This window comes from Phaethon aethereus, assembly GCF_964289735.1.
Source record: "Phaethon aethereus genome assembly, chromosome: 8".
Classification (NCBI taxonomy): Eukaryota; Metazoa; Chordata; class Aves; order Phaethontiformes; family Phaethontidae; genus Phaethon; species Phaethon aethereus.
Window position 1 is genome coordinate 30,427,756 of NC_138584.1, and position 15,161 is coordinate 30,442,916.

Below are 15,161 nucleotides of genomic sequence, written 5' to 3' on the forward strand. Positions count from 1 at the left end.
ACAGCAGCAGGGACCCAAGAGACAGAGTATCCTATACGTGAACATGCTTTTCAGAGAGAACTGAAAAGCAAAATCAGGTTTTCCACATAATTTATAATCTGCTTTAATTAGAGGTAGGTCTAACACATGAATGTCACAACCACCACAGCTCATTTTCCGTTTCCTTGCAGTTTGGAGCTTAGCAGGAACGTTGCCTTGTAACACTGCCCGCATCCTCCTTCCCCACTCTTGTTCCTTCTTCATCGCCGACTGCAACAGCCACGGCTGGCTGCCGAGCTGGTTTTAATTCCCAAAGCACTTAGCGCTAACAACGCTGCAAGTCACTGAACACGAGTTTCATCACACCTGGAAACGAAGCCTCACTAAGTGTTCGTCATCAACACCGAGCCTTCAAGCGCAACACATCCTCTGCGGAGTTCCTAACACCAACAGAAGTTTGTGACCCCTTGCCCCCGTAAATAAAACCTGTAGAGTTTCACCAAAGATGATTTTTGGCAGTTTCCTGTCCAAAGAAAAACTGTGAAACGTATCAGAGCTGAAAGGCCCTCCCTGGGGAAGGTGGTTTCGGTACTCCCAGTGCACTTTTCAAAGAGAGTTTCTCTTTTTTCTTCTTGGAGACAATCTTTTCACTCCCCGCCTTGTAGCTCCTGACACATTTCCTTCGGCAGAAGAACACAACTGGGTTGTTCAAAGGTAAGAGGAGGCTCGCCCACCAGTATTAATGGTGAAGAACGTAAGGTGGCAAGTATATAGTAAAATTTACAGGTAAGAAACTCTAAGGAACATTTCCAGATGTTTACTACAGCTCTTGCATCACAAATTTTGTTACTAATACAGTAATCTTCTGGTGGTGAAGCTGGTCTCTGAAAAGCCCGGGATATTAAAAAATTCACCTTGTCAAGCTTAATTCTCCTTTTCTGCCTTTTGATTCACTAAAAACAATGCCTTGTAGTGACTCAGTCCAAACTGGGCACAAGTTCATCTACTTTGAAAGCTCTAAGGTCCTGCGAAGACAGCAAGAGAGTGGCTGCAGTAACAAGTGCATAAAGAAACACCTGACACGCTCTATCCCCTGTCTCCTTCTCCTCCCTCTTAGACGTCAAGATAACACACTCAAAACCTCAAACTAGAATCAACTTTTTACAAAAAAACAAAGACACTAATAATCTCAAAATGTCAAATAGTACAACATCTTACAACACTGCAACTTCCGCTTCTTTCTAATACAACTGACTTCAGAGCTCTTCTCAGGCACCTAATAACTGTTAAAGAAGACAAAGACGCCACGAAAGGTCTTCACACTGCTAGTACCTGGCAATAATTCTTCATAATCCTTTATTTTCACAAATGTCTGAGGCTGAATGGACATTGATTTCCTGCCCGTTAACCTGGTTTTCTTTTAATCTATTGTGATTTCCTTTCCTTGCTGGTCAGGAGTATTTATAGAAGTGGTGCTGCGGGAGCTATGAAATGGGGCTGAAAAGCCAGCAAACAGTATCAGATCTTAAAAGACCTTTTTTTTAAAAAATATATGCTGTATCTGAAAGCCCCTTGAATGGGTAACATTTGAGGCTATTATTCTTATTGAGATTTTTCAAGTGCTGATAAAACATTTTAGGGGTGATAGATGAGCCACAGGGCAAACACGTCCATTGAGATAAGACTGCTTAAAGCTCTAAAAACTAATAGCCAGAGAGTCGTTTCACTAATAGACCTGATATTTCCTGCCTCCAATAGGATAATTTTAGAAGAAGACAGGCAATGTTACAGGTAATCAGGAAACTGTATCAGGATATCTCCCCGTATTCCTCACTGTCATGCTGAAATGTATAATTCAGTTCCCCCACACTTTTCAGACAGCAAGTAAAGCACGAAAAAATACTCTTTCTCCTTCCCCATGCCAGCTCTCTGCTTTACCTTCGGTATTAAAAAAACCCAACCTGGCTCTTAATGGGGCTGATCCTAAAAAGCAAATCAGTAGAAGACCAACTTGTGGAAGACGACCTTGACACAAGACAGCAGACAGAAATACTTTTACAGTAGTAACATCGGACCACAGCCAGGAACAGGGGCGAAATCCCACGGCTCTCCCGTACAGGAGCAGAACCAGAAGCCAGGAGTAGTGCACGCAGCAGTAAGGACAGTGATAGCGTTACGACAGATGCTTCTGTGGATGACCCCAGGCTCACACGTTCACCCAAACCCTCCATTTTCTGGCTGCCAAACGGACTTTCACTTTGTTCATCATTCACCACTGTGTGCTTTCCACATCGGCTTAGAGAGACAACTGTAGACAATGGATTCAAACCCCTGTAGCAAACTGCCAAGAGAGATCCCCCTTCATTTCTTTGAAATTATATTCTTCTGACCAAGAATGGTATTTGCCAGAAAACTAATAAATACGAACCTGACAGAAGTTGTTTAGAAAGACAGAAAAAAGGAAACGGTGCATGGAAACATGTATCACAACCTAGGAAGAGGAAGAAAGAGGTTAGCTTATCTGCTGCATCCACTGTCACTGCGTAGTGATTAAAGCACATACAACATTGCCTTTAATCCAACGTAAGCAAGTTAAAATTGCATATCCCCTGTCTATACGATCAATTGCTTTCCCAGAAGTCACTGACATGAAAAGAGAGATCCGTCAGAGTCCTCGCTTCTGTAAAACCACAGGTTGATTCTGCAGACCGTTTGCTAAATAAATTCTCATTACTGCAGGAGAACATTGCCTTAATTAGCATTAGTTAAATTGGGACCATTTCTCAAACTAGTCATGTTTGAGTTGAATGCTCTCATGTATGACCTACAGATTCCTACTTAGGTTACAGAAATATTATTGCAATACAGGACATTGAACCAGCACAGTAAGAATCAGATTTCTTCCCCTTCTGAATGATGCTAACACACAGCCAGGTCCTTCCCACTTTGAGATTCCTCACCATCACCAGACCATCTCAAACCTGCTCGTTCTGAATTTTTAAACTGAGTCTGTATAGCAACTGTGCAACAGGAGCCAATTTTTCTGATTTTTCAACATAAACCAAATTCATTGTGGGGGTACCAGATAAGTATCAACAAGACTAGATTTGGCCTATGTTGTAAAAATGCATTTTAGTTTAAAACCATGCTTAGCTGTGTCTTACTTCACTTCAAGTTAATATTTTGTAGCTCATTACAAACACAACCGATCATGTTCCTCCTTCCAAGGAGATCCGACTACAATTAGCTACATACAAAATCAAAATCAAATTAATACTAGTGTGTTTTCATCACAACAGAATGACCTTTTCTTAGGTGGGATCCAAGTATTTCAACAACGTTCACTGACAAAGGTAATGAATGCTTTGGCATGATCTACTGGACACTTCTGGTGGATGAGAAAGGGATGGGACAGCAAGAAGAAATACAATAAAATACACACGCACACATCCACACCTCTCTCTCTTCCTGTATATAGGCACGTACTTCTTACCCTTAAAGTTCAGTGTGTATCCTGCGTATTTGCATTACTTGCTTGGCAAAGGATGGTACTATTCCTTACCTCGACTGAGAGATCCAGTACTTGGTACCTCTGAATATCAAACAACTCTATTTTGCATGTGGCATCAAGAATTTCACACCAGCAAAACACTACAGCCTACCCTATGCATTGCCCCAAGCAGCAGAAAGGTCCCACTGACATAGAAAGTGGTATCGTTGGCATCTGTTGCTGGATCATGGCTTTGCTCTCAGTTCTGCACAAATTACTGGAAAGTTCTGGGGTTTTTTCTTTCAAAATTGCCATGTTAAAATGCACACTTTTCATTTTAAATCTTATTTGAAGAGGAAAATGTGAGCAAAATTAATTACAGCTTCTCATATCACAAAGGTACTCCAGCTTTGGTAGCACTGCACAGCACGGTCTGTCCCAGGAACGTGTGATTTTACCGGAGGTGACCAAAATACCTGCTGGTTTGGGATGAGCTGTAATTGCCAAAAACAGGGAGGAAGCAGTTAAAAGCAGCAAGTTAAGTATTTGCACGATAAACAATCCTTAGAGTGTTTAAGACTGGGTATTCCCCAAATTGGAGCACTTTTTTTCTCTCCTTTCCCATGTATTTCCATTGTCAAAAATGCTGGCCGTGACAGACACCCACACTGCACTGTAAAAATGGCAGAATTATTAGAGAAGAGCAAAAGCTATGAAACAAACTTACTGAAATGACGCCTTTTTAAAACTTTTTTATTCATAACAGTATTACATGGTGTGTTACAGAAATTAATGGAAAATTTCTAAAAATTTGTTGGGTTTTTTGTTGTTGCTGGATGCATTATACATCAAGTTAAAAATAATGTGTCCGTGTATGTTAACAAATGGTCATTATCTGAGGTAAAGTTAAAGTAGGTTTAGAAATGTACTGCAACAGTCATTTTATCTTTCTCATCTTTATTAAAAAAATATGTGTCAGAATGCAGAAATAAAAATGAATGAAAACCACGGAGTAAACATTTTTGCAAAGAAGGTGCCCAGTACATTATTAGATGAAAGGTTTCATCAGACACTTGGATGACTACGATCCATCAAAATATCTTTTCATGACAAGTAAAGATCAAAAACCTACGGGGGATGATAACAGGATGGCTGGTGGGATTCCCTGGTTTTTAAATTTAAAGTGACGAATTTAGGGCTAGTGAAGGATGAGGGATTAAACAATTGCACAAGCTGGATATTTTAGTTATCTACAATACTGGTACAGTTCAGAGGCCTTCCAGCCCTCTCAACTCAGCATCTCAACCATGACAAGGACAATCTAATCGTATGACAAGACAATTCAGAATTTGTTTTTAGTTATGAGCTAAGTAAAGGTAAGACAAAGGTCCATGGCGATGGTCCAGCTGTCTCATGAGACACTAAAATTCCAGCCTCATTCCCTCGGCACCTATTCGTTGCAAGGACTACGTAAATGATTCTGCTTCCTACAACTATGATGTCAATGGATCCTCTGAGACATAAATCTCTTCTTTTTCTTTCAACATTTTACCCCATAACTGGAAATGCACTGACGACACTAAACCTCAAATGTCTATGATGAGCCAAAATTGTCTTCGTGGTTCCGTATGTAGGACAAAACCCAAGAGAGCCACTGAGGAAGAAAGTAGCACCACTGTGCAAACCAGGAAAATATTCTTAAAGAAATGTCCTTCAGAAACGCTTTTACCTCTGATTTTAATCCTGAAACACTCAATCCGCCAAGTTTTAATTCATCTTCTCCGGTTAGAAAACTTGATCTTTCTTCTCATGGGAAAATAAGATTCGCTACAAAGCTGTTTGCACATGATTAAGGAATAAACATCAAATGACCGTGAATGGGGATAAAAGTTCTCTTCTCTGCAGGTTCGTTAGGTCTATTCACAGCTAATTTTCCATTCACATACATTCTGTAATGCACATTTCTCTAATTTCTCTAATTCAAAATAAAAGACTGGAATCATGTTGTGACATTTGGTTGTACATATCAACAATTGCCACCCCTCTTATTCTGTCTTCTAAACCATTTTTAGCTTATAATAGAGATCAAAGAAAGTAAAATATTTATAACTCCAGGCCTATTTTAATCATGACAAAAATGTAAATCCTAATGTGTCAATTTAAAAACAAAATCTGCACAATAACCCTAAAAACTGATTAATCATTTGATTTCTTTAACCTTTTTCTATTTTTTCTTTTTTTCTTTTTTTTTCTTTTTTTCTTCTGTTTTTTTTTTTTCTTTTTAGTGTTAAACCACTAAATTCAATATACTGTAACTGCATAGGAACATCAGGAAAACACATTTGACCTGTATAACAACTCTCTGTAGGGCAAAAATATATAGATTCTTTATGAAAATCATGTGCTAAACATATGAACCCAAACACTGCACTTTTGCTTCATAAATGTAAAAAAAGGAAGTTTTAAACTCTTTTGTTCAGTGTGTAAACAGTTTGATGACTTCTATGCAGAGGTTCAAAGGAATGTCAATGAAACATGATTTCTTGTAAGTGGAGTATGTCCGTGTGATAACGCTAGATCATAAAATCATGTGTTCCCATTAATTTCACTAGTTGCTGACAAGCTGACGCTTTTGGCAAATGCACTTGAGCTTCAGCCCGTTACCGTAAGCATGTGAAAAAACATATGTGATGTGAGAACCACAAACTGGGTTTGCCACACCTCCCAAGCACTGCAGTTTGCTACCTTCTCTACTGTGTAATGGCATTAGTAAAAGAATTTTCATAACATTTATATTTACAAAAAAACTGGCAATTTTCATTCGAACTCCTTAAAGCCATTTCCCCTTAAACATTTAAAGAGTTTAACAGTAAGATTTTTTCAAGTTATAAAATAAAAATCCCATTTGATTTTTCTGATGTACAAAAAGTGATAAAGATGAACGATTTGATCACAGAATCAGTTTGTTATTCCAAAATCCATACCATCCTTGTCCCATTTGTAAAGTTCACTTCATCCAAATTCCTAAACCAGAATCATACCAGTACTATTTGGCAAATGATTTTTTTTTTCATCAAAAATGGCACACAAAGAAAACACTTGTCTGCATAGCGTTACAGCAGCAAGATATTGAAGAAATAAAAATATTCCTTTTCTGCACTTTGTTTAGAGTTTCCTAGGAAATACTGACTCTTTCGTCTTTCCTCAGTGGGACTCGATGTCCTTTCTCTACCCACCAACATGAGTATTCAAACAGAAAAGCAGCATTTCTTCCTCATGATGCGCTAGAACTTAAAGGTCCATTTGGCAACATTTTCAGTCAGGATGGATAAACAATCGAGTTTTATTCTGTGGTTTCAAGGTAGGAATCACTTCCGCGGGAGGCGTTTTGCTGTTAAATCTGTCACTCTTACAAAACTACAGAATAAGAAATATCAACAAAAATGACACTGCCAGTATTTTTTGTTGTTTAAATATGCCTACACAGGGGGGGAAAAAAAGTCAGGATCAGCCCAATGTAAATGATGATGAAAAACATGTCACCATGACATAAAAAGTGCCAACTTGTGCCCAAAAGGCTGTTGAATGATAATGCCACTGCTACATACAGACTCTGCTTTTTGCTCAAAAGAAAAAGAATGTCTAATACTCAATAAATTTCAGATGCTCATTATTTATATGTGGCATACAGAAGATAACAATTGTTTAAAAGACGACTGAGGAGTAAGATTTCCTAGTCTGGATACCCATGACTTGTGGGATGGGGCTGGACTCGTGGTATGATAAGCAGGGAGAGTTTTATTTTGTGCTGCCATAGGAATCTGCCGTTGGTTGCCAAAAGAAAAAAAAAAAGTCAGGAACACTCGTAGAGCCAGTCCAGGAGGGCAATCATCTCTCCTTGTCAGCCAAAATCAATCGGAAAAAAGCATGAAAGCCAAAGGCCTGCCAGGTTGTTGGGTTTCATTTGAGTCTTGGAGCACCACAAGCCTGTAACAATGCTATTTCTTAGGTCTGTTGATCTGGGCGTAGAGAGGTTCTGCTTCCTGGGGATAATAAAAATAAAATAAGCAGAGAAGTCTCTAGACATTTTTTAGAACATTTTTAGAACATCTGCTTGAGAACAGCAATACCTCGTGAGTCAAAACCCAAAGGAAGTGTTTGTTTTCTGTGCTGCCTTGAGTGATCACGGCACCCCGGTTGAGTTGTGAAGAAAATGTGACATTACTATAGAAAGTGAATGCTTACTATCAATTTTCCCTTCCAGTACCGGCCATGCGCCGATCCTCAGGAGGTATTGCTGGGCACAGACATATGAAGAAATGAAATGGTATTTATATGACTGGATGTTTTGAAGTTTACCGGCCAGAAATGTAGCTGGCGTAAAATGCTGTTACTCGTATCGGGCTGAGACACTCCCGCAGCAGCACAGCAGCAGAACGCAGCTGGGGGTCTTACACAACTCATGGAGAACAACACTTGCAAACAGAAACCGCCGCTGAAAGCTGAGCTAATGAAGCTGGGATGGGATTTAAAATAACAATATGAGTTGCCTATGAAGAATGAGGAAAGCCAGCTCTGTGCAGTTCGACTGGGAGTCTGCATAACCGTTAGTACAATCGTTAAAGCTGGGAGGAAGGCATGTCAATTTGCTAACAGATACTTTCTTGGGAATTTCCTGGATGTGGGGGGAAAAAAAGCTGCCACGTTCTTCAGTGCTGCTTCATAGCTGACACCCTACGCTTTAATACTCTGTTCATCTTGGCTGCAGTGGGAAGCAAACCACCCATGGACCCTGGAATCCATTCTACTTCGTTTCCAGAAACTAATTTATTAAACTAAGAATGACATCTAAAAAAAGAACAAGACAGGCAGAAAGGCTAATTAATGCCATACTGCATTAACTCTCTGCAGCTTGATAAATATTCAAAAACCGTGCCACGACGTTGAATTTAACCAAGTTAGAATCAACTCATGTTACAGCAGCATCAGCACAAGCTGACTTTGAGCAAAAAAACTCTGATGGCTTGCAAATCACCGGGCACTGCGGAGCGCAGAAACGTCTGCCAGGGGACGGCACAGGACTTTAACCACTGCTTATAAAAATGATGCTGCTGAGGAGAAAAACAAGCCAAAGACAGATCCCTAGGGCTACGTTAACTCGGTGTTCCAGGCTGTGTGGTGTCCCACCTCACTGTGCATCTCGTGTTGAATGAGGAGCAACACCACAAGGCTCCTTCCAAAATATGACCTGCTTCCTACACGCCAAGGAAATTTGTCTCTTATTCCTTGAGACAACTACATTTCTGGAGCTTGCAAAGACTCTGCTTCCCCACTTCCCACCTACATGAAGCCCTGAGTACACTACAAGCTTTATGGGAGGATAAGAAAAATAGTTTGGAATGATTAAATAAAGGCTGCTGAAATTATCCCCAGCAAGAAGCAAATATATTTTGTGACCTTGAAAAACCGAAGGTAATCAGAAGAGATGACTGAGAGTAAATAACTGCATTTCACATACTGTGTGCTAAGTCCACCTAGGCCAATTTTCATGTACTGCAGACATGAAGCTGGCAGAATGATCCATCACAGCTAGTTCAGAGAAAATCTGTATTAATTAATGTGGGAACCCAACACACACCAGGCCATTCTTCAGGCATTTGCTGAACATGGGGTGATTGCAAAGGGAAGCAAAAATGAAGGAGGAGAAGAAAAGGGGAGGGAGAACATCCCTTTGGAACAAAAGATATCAAAAGCCTTCAGGGAAAAAAAGAGCCTTTCAAAATGTCAGGCGTGCTTGTTAGAGCTGTCCTCAAATATCTTTAAGATATGCAGATGCACTTAAGTAACAGTGTTCTAAGGTGTTACTGAACTTGACACCATTGGAAGAGGAGGAGGAATTTATCACTGGTCATCAGCACTTTCAACAGCGCATGAAGCAGCCTTTGGAATTAGAAATTTCTTTTATTCATCACCGATATTTATCTGAACATACACTTCATCTGGCAAAGGCAGGAATTTCTCACTGATTTGAATATTTTTTCTTCTACTAGATAAGATAATTTTAACTGAAAAATGTGTTCTTATGTCTTCCTTTTAGTTGATTTGCCGCTTCAGAAGTCTAAACAAGAAATTAATTGCAGTAATTGCATGCAATTTTCTCAGCCAAATTTTTTTGTCAATGACTGAGATTTGTTTTCTAATATTTTGAGATAATTCAAGCAATGTAGCCTGCCTGTAGCCCAACATTGCAAATGGTATCTGTAAAGGATTGATAATGATACTCAGGAAAGCAAAAGACAGCAGAAAGGGACAGAAAAGAGGCAAAAGGAGAGTCAAGTGCTGTCAACTACACGGATAGCTTCTCTCACAATGCCAGGCAGGGGGGCTTCACACGCATTACTTTGGAGGGTCTTGGAAGTAAAAATAACCCCCCTTCTTTCTTATACCACTCAAAAGTCACAGGGAATGTCATTAAAAAGCAGGCGACCCTAACTCTTCTCACAGCATTGGAATCATCTCACCGGTGTTTTCTGCTTTCTACTTCTACCACGGTGTTAGGAACGGATTCAGAGGTAAGGAAATGAAAGACTGGGTCTTTGCCAGAAAAAGAAGAGGAACAAATAAAATAGCATACAAAGCTTCCAATTCACATAAACCCCTTGAATCTTAACAGTGTTTTCCTTTCTACAGGACAGGCCCAGAAGCATTTCTGCTGTGCTTTCGTTAGCCCACAGGGACAAACGAACACAACCGGCAGCACCTTTTTTTGCTGCTAAATCCAACTTCTATCAACTTTGGGGATATGCGATTTCTGGCAGATGTTTGAGAGGTAAATGTTTTCCTTCATGTTTGCAAGCTGCCATCAAAGTAGCGTTTAGTGATATGCTCACATACCAGTGCGGCTCTTTACATTGAACAGTAGCCTTTAAATAATGAGATACTGCAGGAAGAGGATATGAATTCACAGGTCAGGTATATGACCAAAGTGACAGGTTGCAGTAAGGGACCAGAAATGCCTAAATATACAGGCCTTAAGTTAGACAGCTAAATATTTTGGAAGCTGCAAGTATGTTGTGTAAATGTTGAGTTATGAACTCTCTCGGATTTAACCACAAAAACTGCCAAAGAGAAAATTTTCCTTATGTATGCTACATTTACATATTCCAGAGATACTTCACGCTTAAAATCAGTTTATACTTCCCATTTAAAGGAGCATTTTGCACAATAAACAAGACTGTAGCAAACTAAGTATTTCTGGTATAGTACACTACTACATGAGGTAACAAGGTTGCTAGTGGCTTTGAATACCATTATGTAAATACTAGAAGTAAATTTACATCCAATTTAAAGATATTAACATCTGCTCCTCAGCAGACCTAATCATTGGAGAACATCTCTTGAAAGATTCAGCATCTACTTGGGCTTGTGTAGGTGAGCTCACTCACAAAACATAAGGCGGGACTTCGTTAGGAAGAGACTATTTTTACATTGGCAGTCCTTTCATCATTGCGAGGCACCCTGCTATGTGCAAAGCTTCAGGCAATATGTACTGAATTGTAGAGGTGAGGCCCGCATAGATTTCTTTGCCCTTTACAATAGATTCTCAGCATCAGTTTTACTCCCGGCTGACTGATCGGAAAGGGCAGGCTCAAATGATAGAGTTTCATGAAATAAGTGTGTTGGAACGCCAGCCAAAATGAGAATCTTGTGCTGGGGATGCAAGTGAAGGGAACGGGAGTGCAATGCATCTTCTCTATTGCATGCTGACTCAATAAAATAGGACATAGTAAACTTGGCAAGCGGGATTCCAAGTAAATATCTTTGGTGATAAGATGGGTAATTCCTATTTGCCCATTAACAGCCCGTGGCTTAGCTTTGGTTATTTTTCTTACAGTTAGCCTCTATTAGCAGCATAAATACAGCAACCTTCTAGTTCAGGATTATGACTGGAGAGTGCCTCTATTCTTAATATAAACCCACCCAAGAACATTTCCTAGTCTCAAATATCTGGTTTAATTACTAGCGTTTTAAAAGTCTCTGTCATTTTAATATCAAGATGGATGCTATACATCCATAAAACAAAAAAACAATGAGATCTACTCAGAATCTCTGCTCCGCCTTGGTACCAGCATAATAATGAACTGCAGCAAAGAAACACGCCTATTATTTCTGGGCCCCTTTCCTAACAGAACAGTAGCTGCACATTACTCTTTCAATCTATGTATCTGTCAATTCTCCCTGATAACTTTTGAACCCGATGGCCAATTTGAAGCAAACTGTTGAGAAGTCTCAAAGATACTAAATTATCGCAAGTGCCTTTTTAAAATCAGTTGGTGTGCCCAAGACAGGGAACTTTTAAATGACTTCGTTACAGAGGAAGCTAGGAGAGCTCATCCCCTAACTGAACCGCTGGGTTGCCAATCAGCAGGTACATGGCTCTACACAAGCTACATAGTACGTTGTCTCTTGTTTAGAGAAAGAAGTTGGAGAAATGGAAGGGTACCTGGCTACTTCAAGTGGGTTGGAGGCGCTGGAAGAAGCGAGAAACTCGCGTATGAACTGGTTATCTTAAAATAGATAGCTCCAGTTAGACAGATTGTAGCAGCGGAGAGGAAGGCAATTCTGTAGGATGCCTCTGTTCACAGAGCAGCCTGGATTTCTCTGGTCTTGTCCCTTCAGATTCTCTGGGAAATATGATGATGAACAAAGGAGCATGGGGCCTGAAATGACAATTTTAGCATTTGCCTGGAATGAAGATGTACTTCCCAAGCTGTGATCCTTTTCCAAATGCACAACACTATCTACTTCTCTCTCAGGTTCATAACCCTGCTTGGTGCTGTGACTTTAGTTTGAGAATGATAGCTCTTGAGCCTACGTAAGAACAGGTCACCTATAATCATTATGAATTCCTCTTTGGAATCTATTCAGTTCCAACTGAGCCGGATGAATGATAGTAACAGATTCTGCAAACATAGCCTTTGATATTTTGAGCCCATTCAGAGTCCTAGTGAAACAGAAAGGGGCAGCAGGAAGAGGAGGATGCAGAAATCAGCTTAATACGCCCTCCCGAGGCTCACTAAGATCCCAAATAAACCAATGCTTTGTCCATAAGTTGTTATTTTCTTTCAACAATAACAGCCCAAATAAAGAGTTATAGTGGTCCATTCTGGAGCTGACTAAGACTATTAGGAACATTTATCACTAAGAATGGCACTTGCTCAAAGACGGATGATGGCAGTGGGCCACCGAAGTACCACCAAAAGCTGATAGACAAATATTCTAAAATGAACTGTTGCTCTCCTGACAGTGCTGATAGCATCGTGAAGGGTGGCACATATTTTGAGGGCCTATAATTGTCTGCACACATTTCACAGAACAACTAAACAACTTTTTGTGGAAGATATGCTCTAGCCGCAAATGTTTTGAAGGTTTCCTGAGAATCTCTCGTGAATGACTGCCAGTGCAAGTCTTGAACAGGGCATATCAATAGAGTTGCATTTGTTCCAGCACTTAAAATTACTTTTATTGCAATAATTGTGGTATCAAATATTCCCTTATTCTCTCTCAGAAGTTTCACCCTGTTGCTAATTTGCCTTCAAGAACCAGTTTGTGTGGTCCATACAGAGTTAAACCACATTTGTGATATCTGATCCCAGTATTCGGGCTGAATGTATTCTTTCCACAACCAGTATGTTTTGTTAGGAGATGCCAGCCAACATAACCACAGGTATCTGGAGAAACCTGACATCAGAGAGTCAAAGTTTGATCCTCTCCTTCCCTTTTCTCACCATGCTTGAAGGCTCCCCTTCCCATAGCCTTTGCCAAGCTTTCAGTTGTATAGCTTCAGGGCCTCCTAGTGTCACAGTGTGCTACACCCGTTCCTGAGGTTGAGTTAGCAGCTGAGGCTGAAATACCCCCAAGAACAGAAATATCCACACTGGCAGGGTCCACACCTAACACCCTGTAATTCAGGCTCATTAGGTGCGCTGGTGCAGAGAGGACGACCAGGTGAAAACTCCTCTGTTCAAACTTCTTGCTTTAGTTTAACACGTTAGGTAGAATCACAGCTACATACAGTTCTTTCCCTCCCTCTCCTTTCACCATAGTTATCCCACACACAATCTCTAGAAACGGCAGTGGGGATTAAACGTAAGTTAGCTGAAAATGGCAGTCTTATTATTCAGTGTTCTCCTCACCCCTTCTGGAAAATCACTATCCATCCTCAACACCACTCATGAACAAAGGGAAAACAACTGAATACAAAACCTTGCTATTAATAGCTCTGCAAATTGTTGATTTTATTTCACCTGTGAAAGTTAGGCCTGTCTGCTTCTTATCTCCAACCAGAAAGGGACAAAAATGTAACATATCCATAAAATGTCACCTTACCTACTAAGAACCCATGGCTATTTGTAAGGAGAGTGACTTACAAGAACGGCTACTGGTAGGATGAGGATTTTGAGAGCTTAAGTTGAAGATTGCAAAAGAGCGGAAAAACGGAGAAATGAAGATAGTAACTGAAAGATGCTGAATTATTTCTATGTGAGAATATGGAGTATCAGAAAGAATCAAGAAACCAAATTGCTAAGGTGCCTTGAAAGATCAGCATACAAAATACCAGGCAGGTGAGCATTCTGAATATATCAAGACAAGGCAAATAAAGATACTACTTTATCATTACAGCTGATTTCATAGAGATACTGGAAACAGAGATATTTGAAGTTTCTGAACACAATACTATGTCATGCTCCTAAAAGGTCCATTCAGCTGACTTGTGCTGTTCTTGGTGTGAAGAACTATGCTCTAAAAAGCGAAGTAATCGCCCACCTAATACACAAAAGTGGCTTTTATGCAGCCTGTGATTCTTTTGTACTACATCGTTTCTCCCCATTAAGTTTCTCGCCAAATGCGAAGCTCAATACACAACACAGTAGTAAGTCCTGAATTGATAATTTTCCATGGAGATTAGACTTTCCGTTGCTCTGACAATACTAGGCTTCAGAATTAGATGGGCTGGTGTTAGCAAGTGGATTTCCTACGGACTGCTGCTGAATGACACTGCACAGAGGCACAATAATATTAGTGTAACTTCACTGGATAGAGGCTTTATTTTTGTTCAGCTTCCTGTTCCTGCCTACAGCTTTTAGGAATTACTATAATATGATAATCAGTAACATTATTTAACGTTTCCCAGAATATATTTCTGAGAATTATATGTATTTTGCGCAGGACTCCTCTACAAGGATTAACAAAAAAGACAGAAAAAACATATGGAATCATTGGTAATATACTGTTCTTGTAGCTCCCAGAGAACCTTGACAGGTAAAAGAATGAATTCTACTAAGCATTATATAAAAGCAGAATAAAAGGAGTCCCTCACTTGACTTGTCTTACATGGTAATACGCATTAACAGACTTAAACTACTGTTTCAAGTTATCTCCAGAACCCCTGGTAGGTGAACGTGCGTGATGCTAGTTTACAAATGATGCTAACTATCTTTGTGACAGTCGGAAAATTAGAAAGAGATTTTATCATTATTCTTCCCATGATGAATTTCAGAATTACCCTGACTAGGATAAACCACAATAAAGAAATGCACATGGGTTTGCAGAGTGTCGGACTCAGATAAAGGTCAAATTCTCTTTCTTGATCTAGGGCAGAACTCCTGAAATGGTCTGAAGCTGGGATAGC

The 15,161-nt window shown here is 39.9% G+C and overlaps 1 protein-coding gene across 2 annotated transcripts in view; it reads right to left on the reverse strand.

Annotated features, from left to right (window-relative positions):
• Positions 1-7,236: 7,236 nt before the first annotated feature.
• DAB1 (DAB adaptor protein 1) overlaps positions 7,237-15,161 on the reverse strand; it is a gene marked incomplete at both ends in the record, with an annotated part of 118,892 nt that continues 110,967 nt past the window's right edge. The window contains one exon of one of the 2 annotated variants that reach the window (XM_082003149.1): positions 7,237-7,512. In XM_082003149.1, the coding sequence (XP_081859275.1) occupies positions 7,468-7,512 (45 nt within the window). Of the gene's footprint in view, positions 7,513-7,652; positions 7,767-15,161 lie in introns of those variants that run through there. The other variant, XM_082003150.1, reaches the window with a different exon arrangement.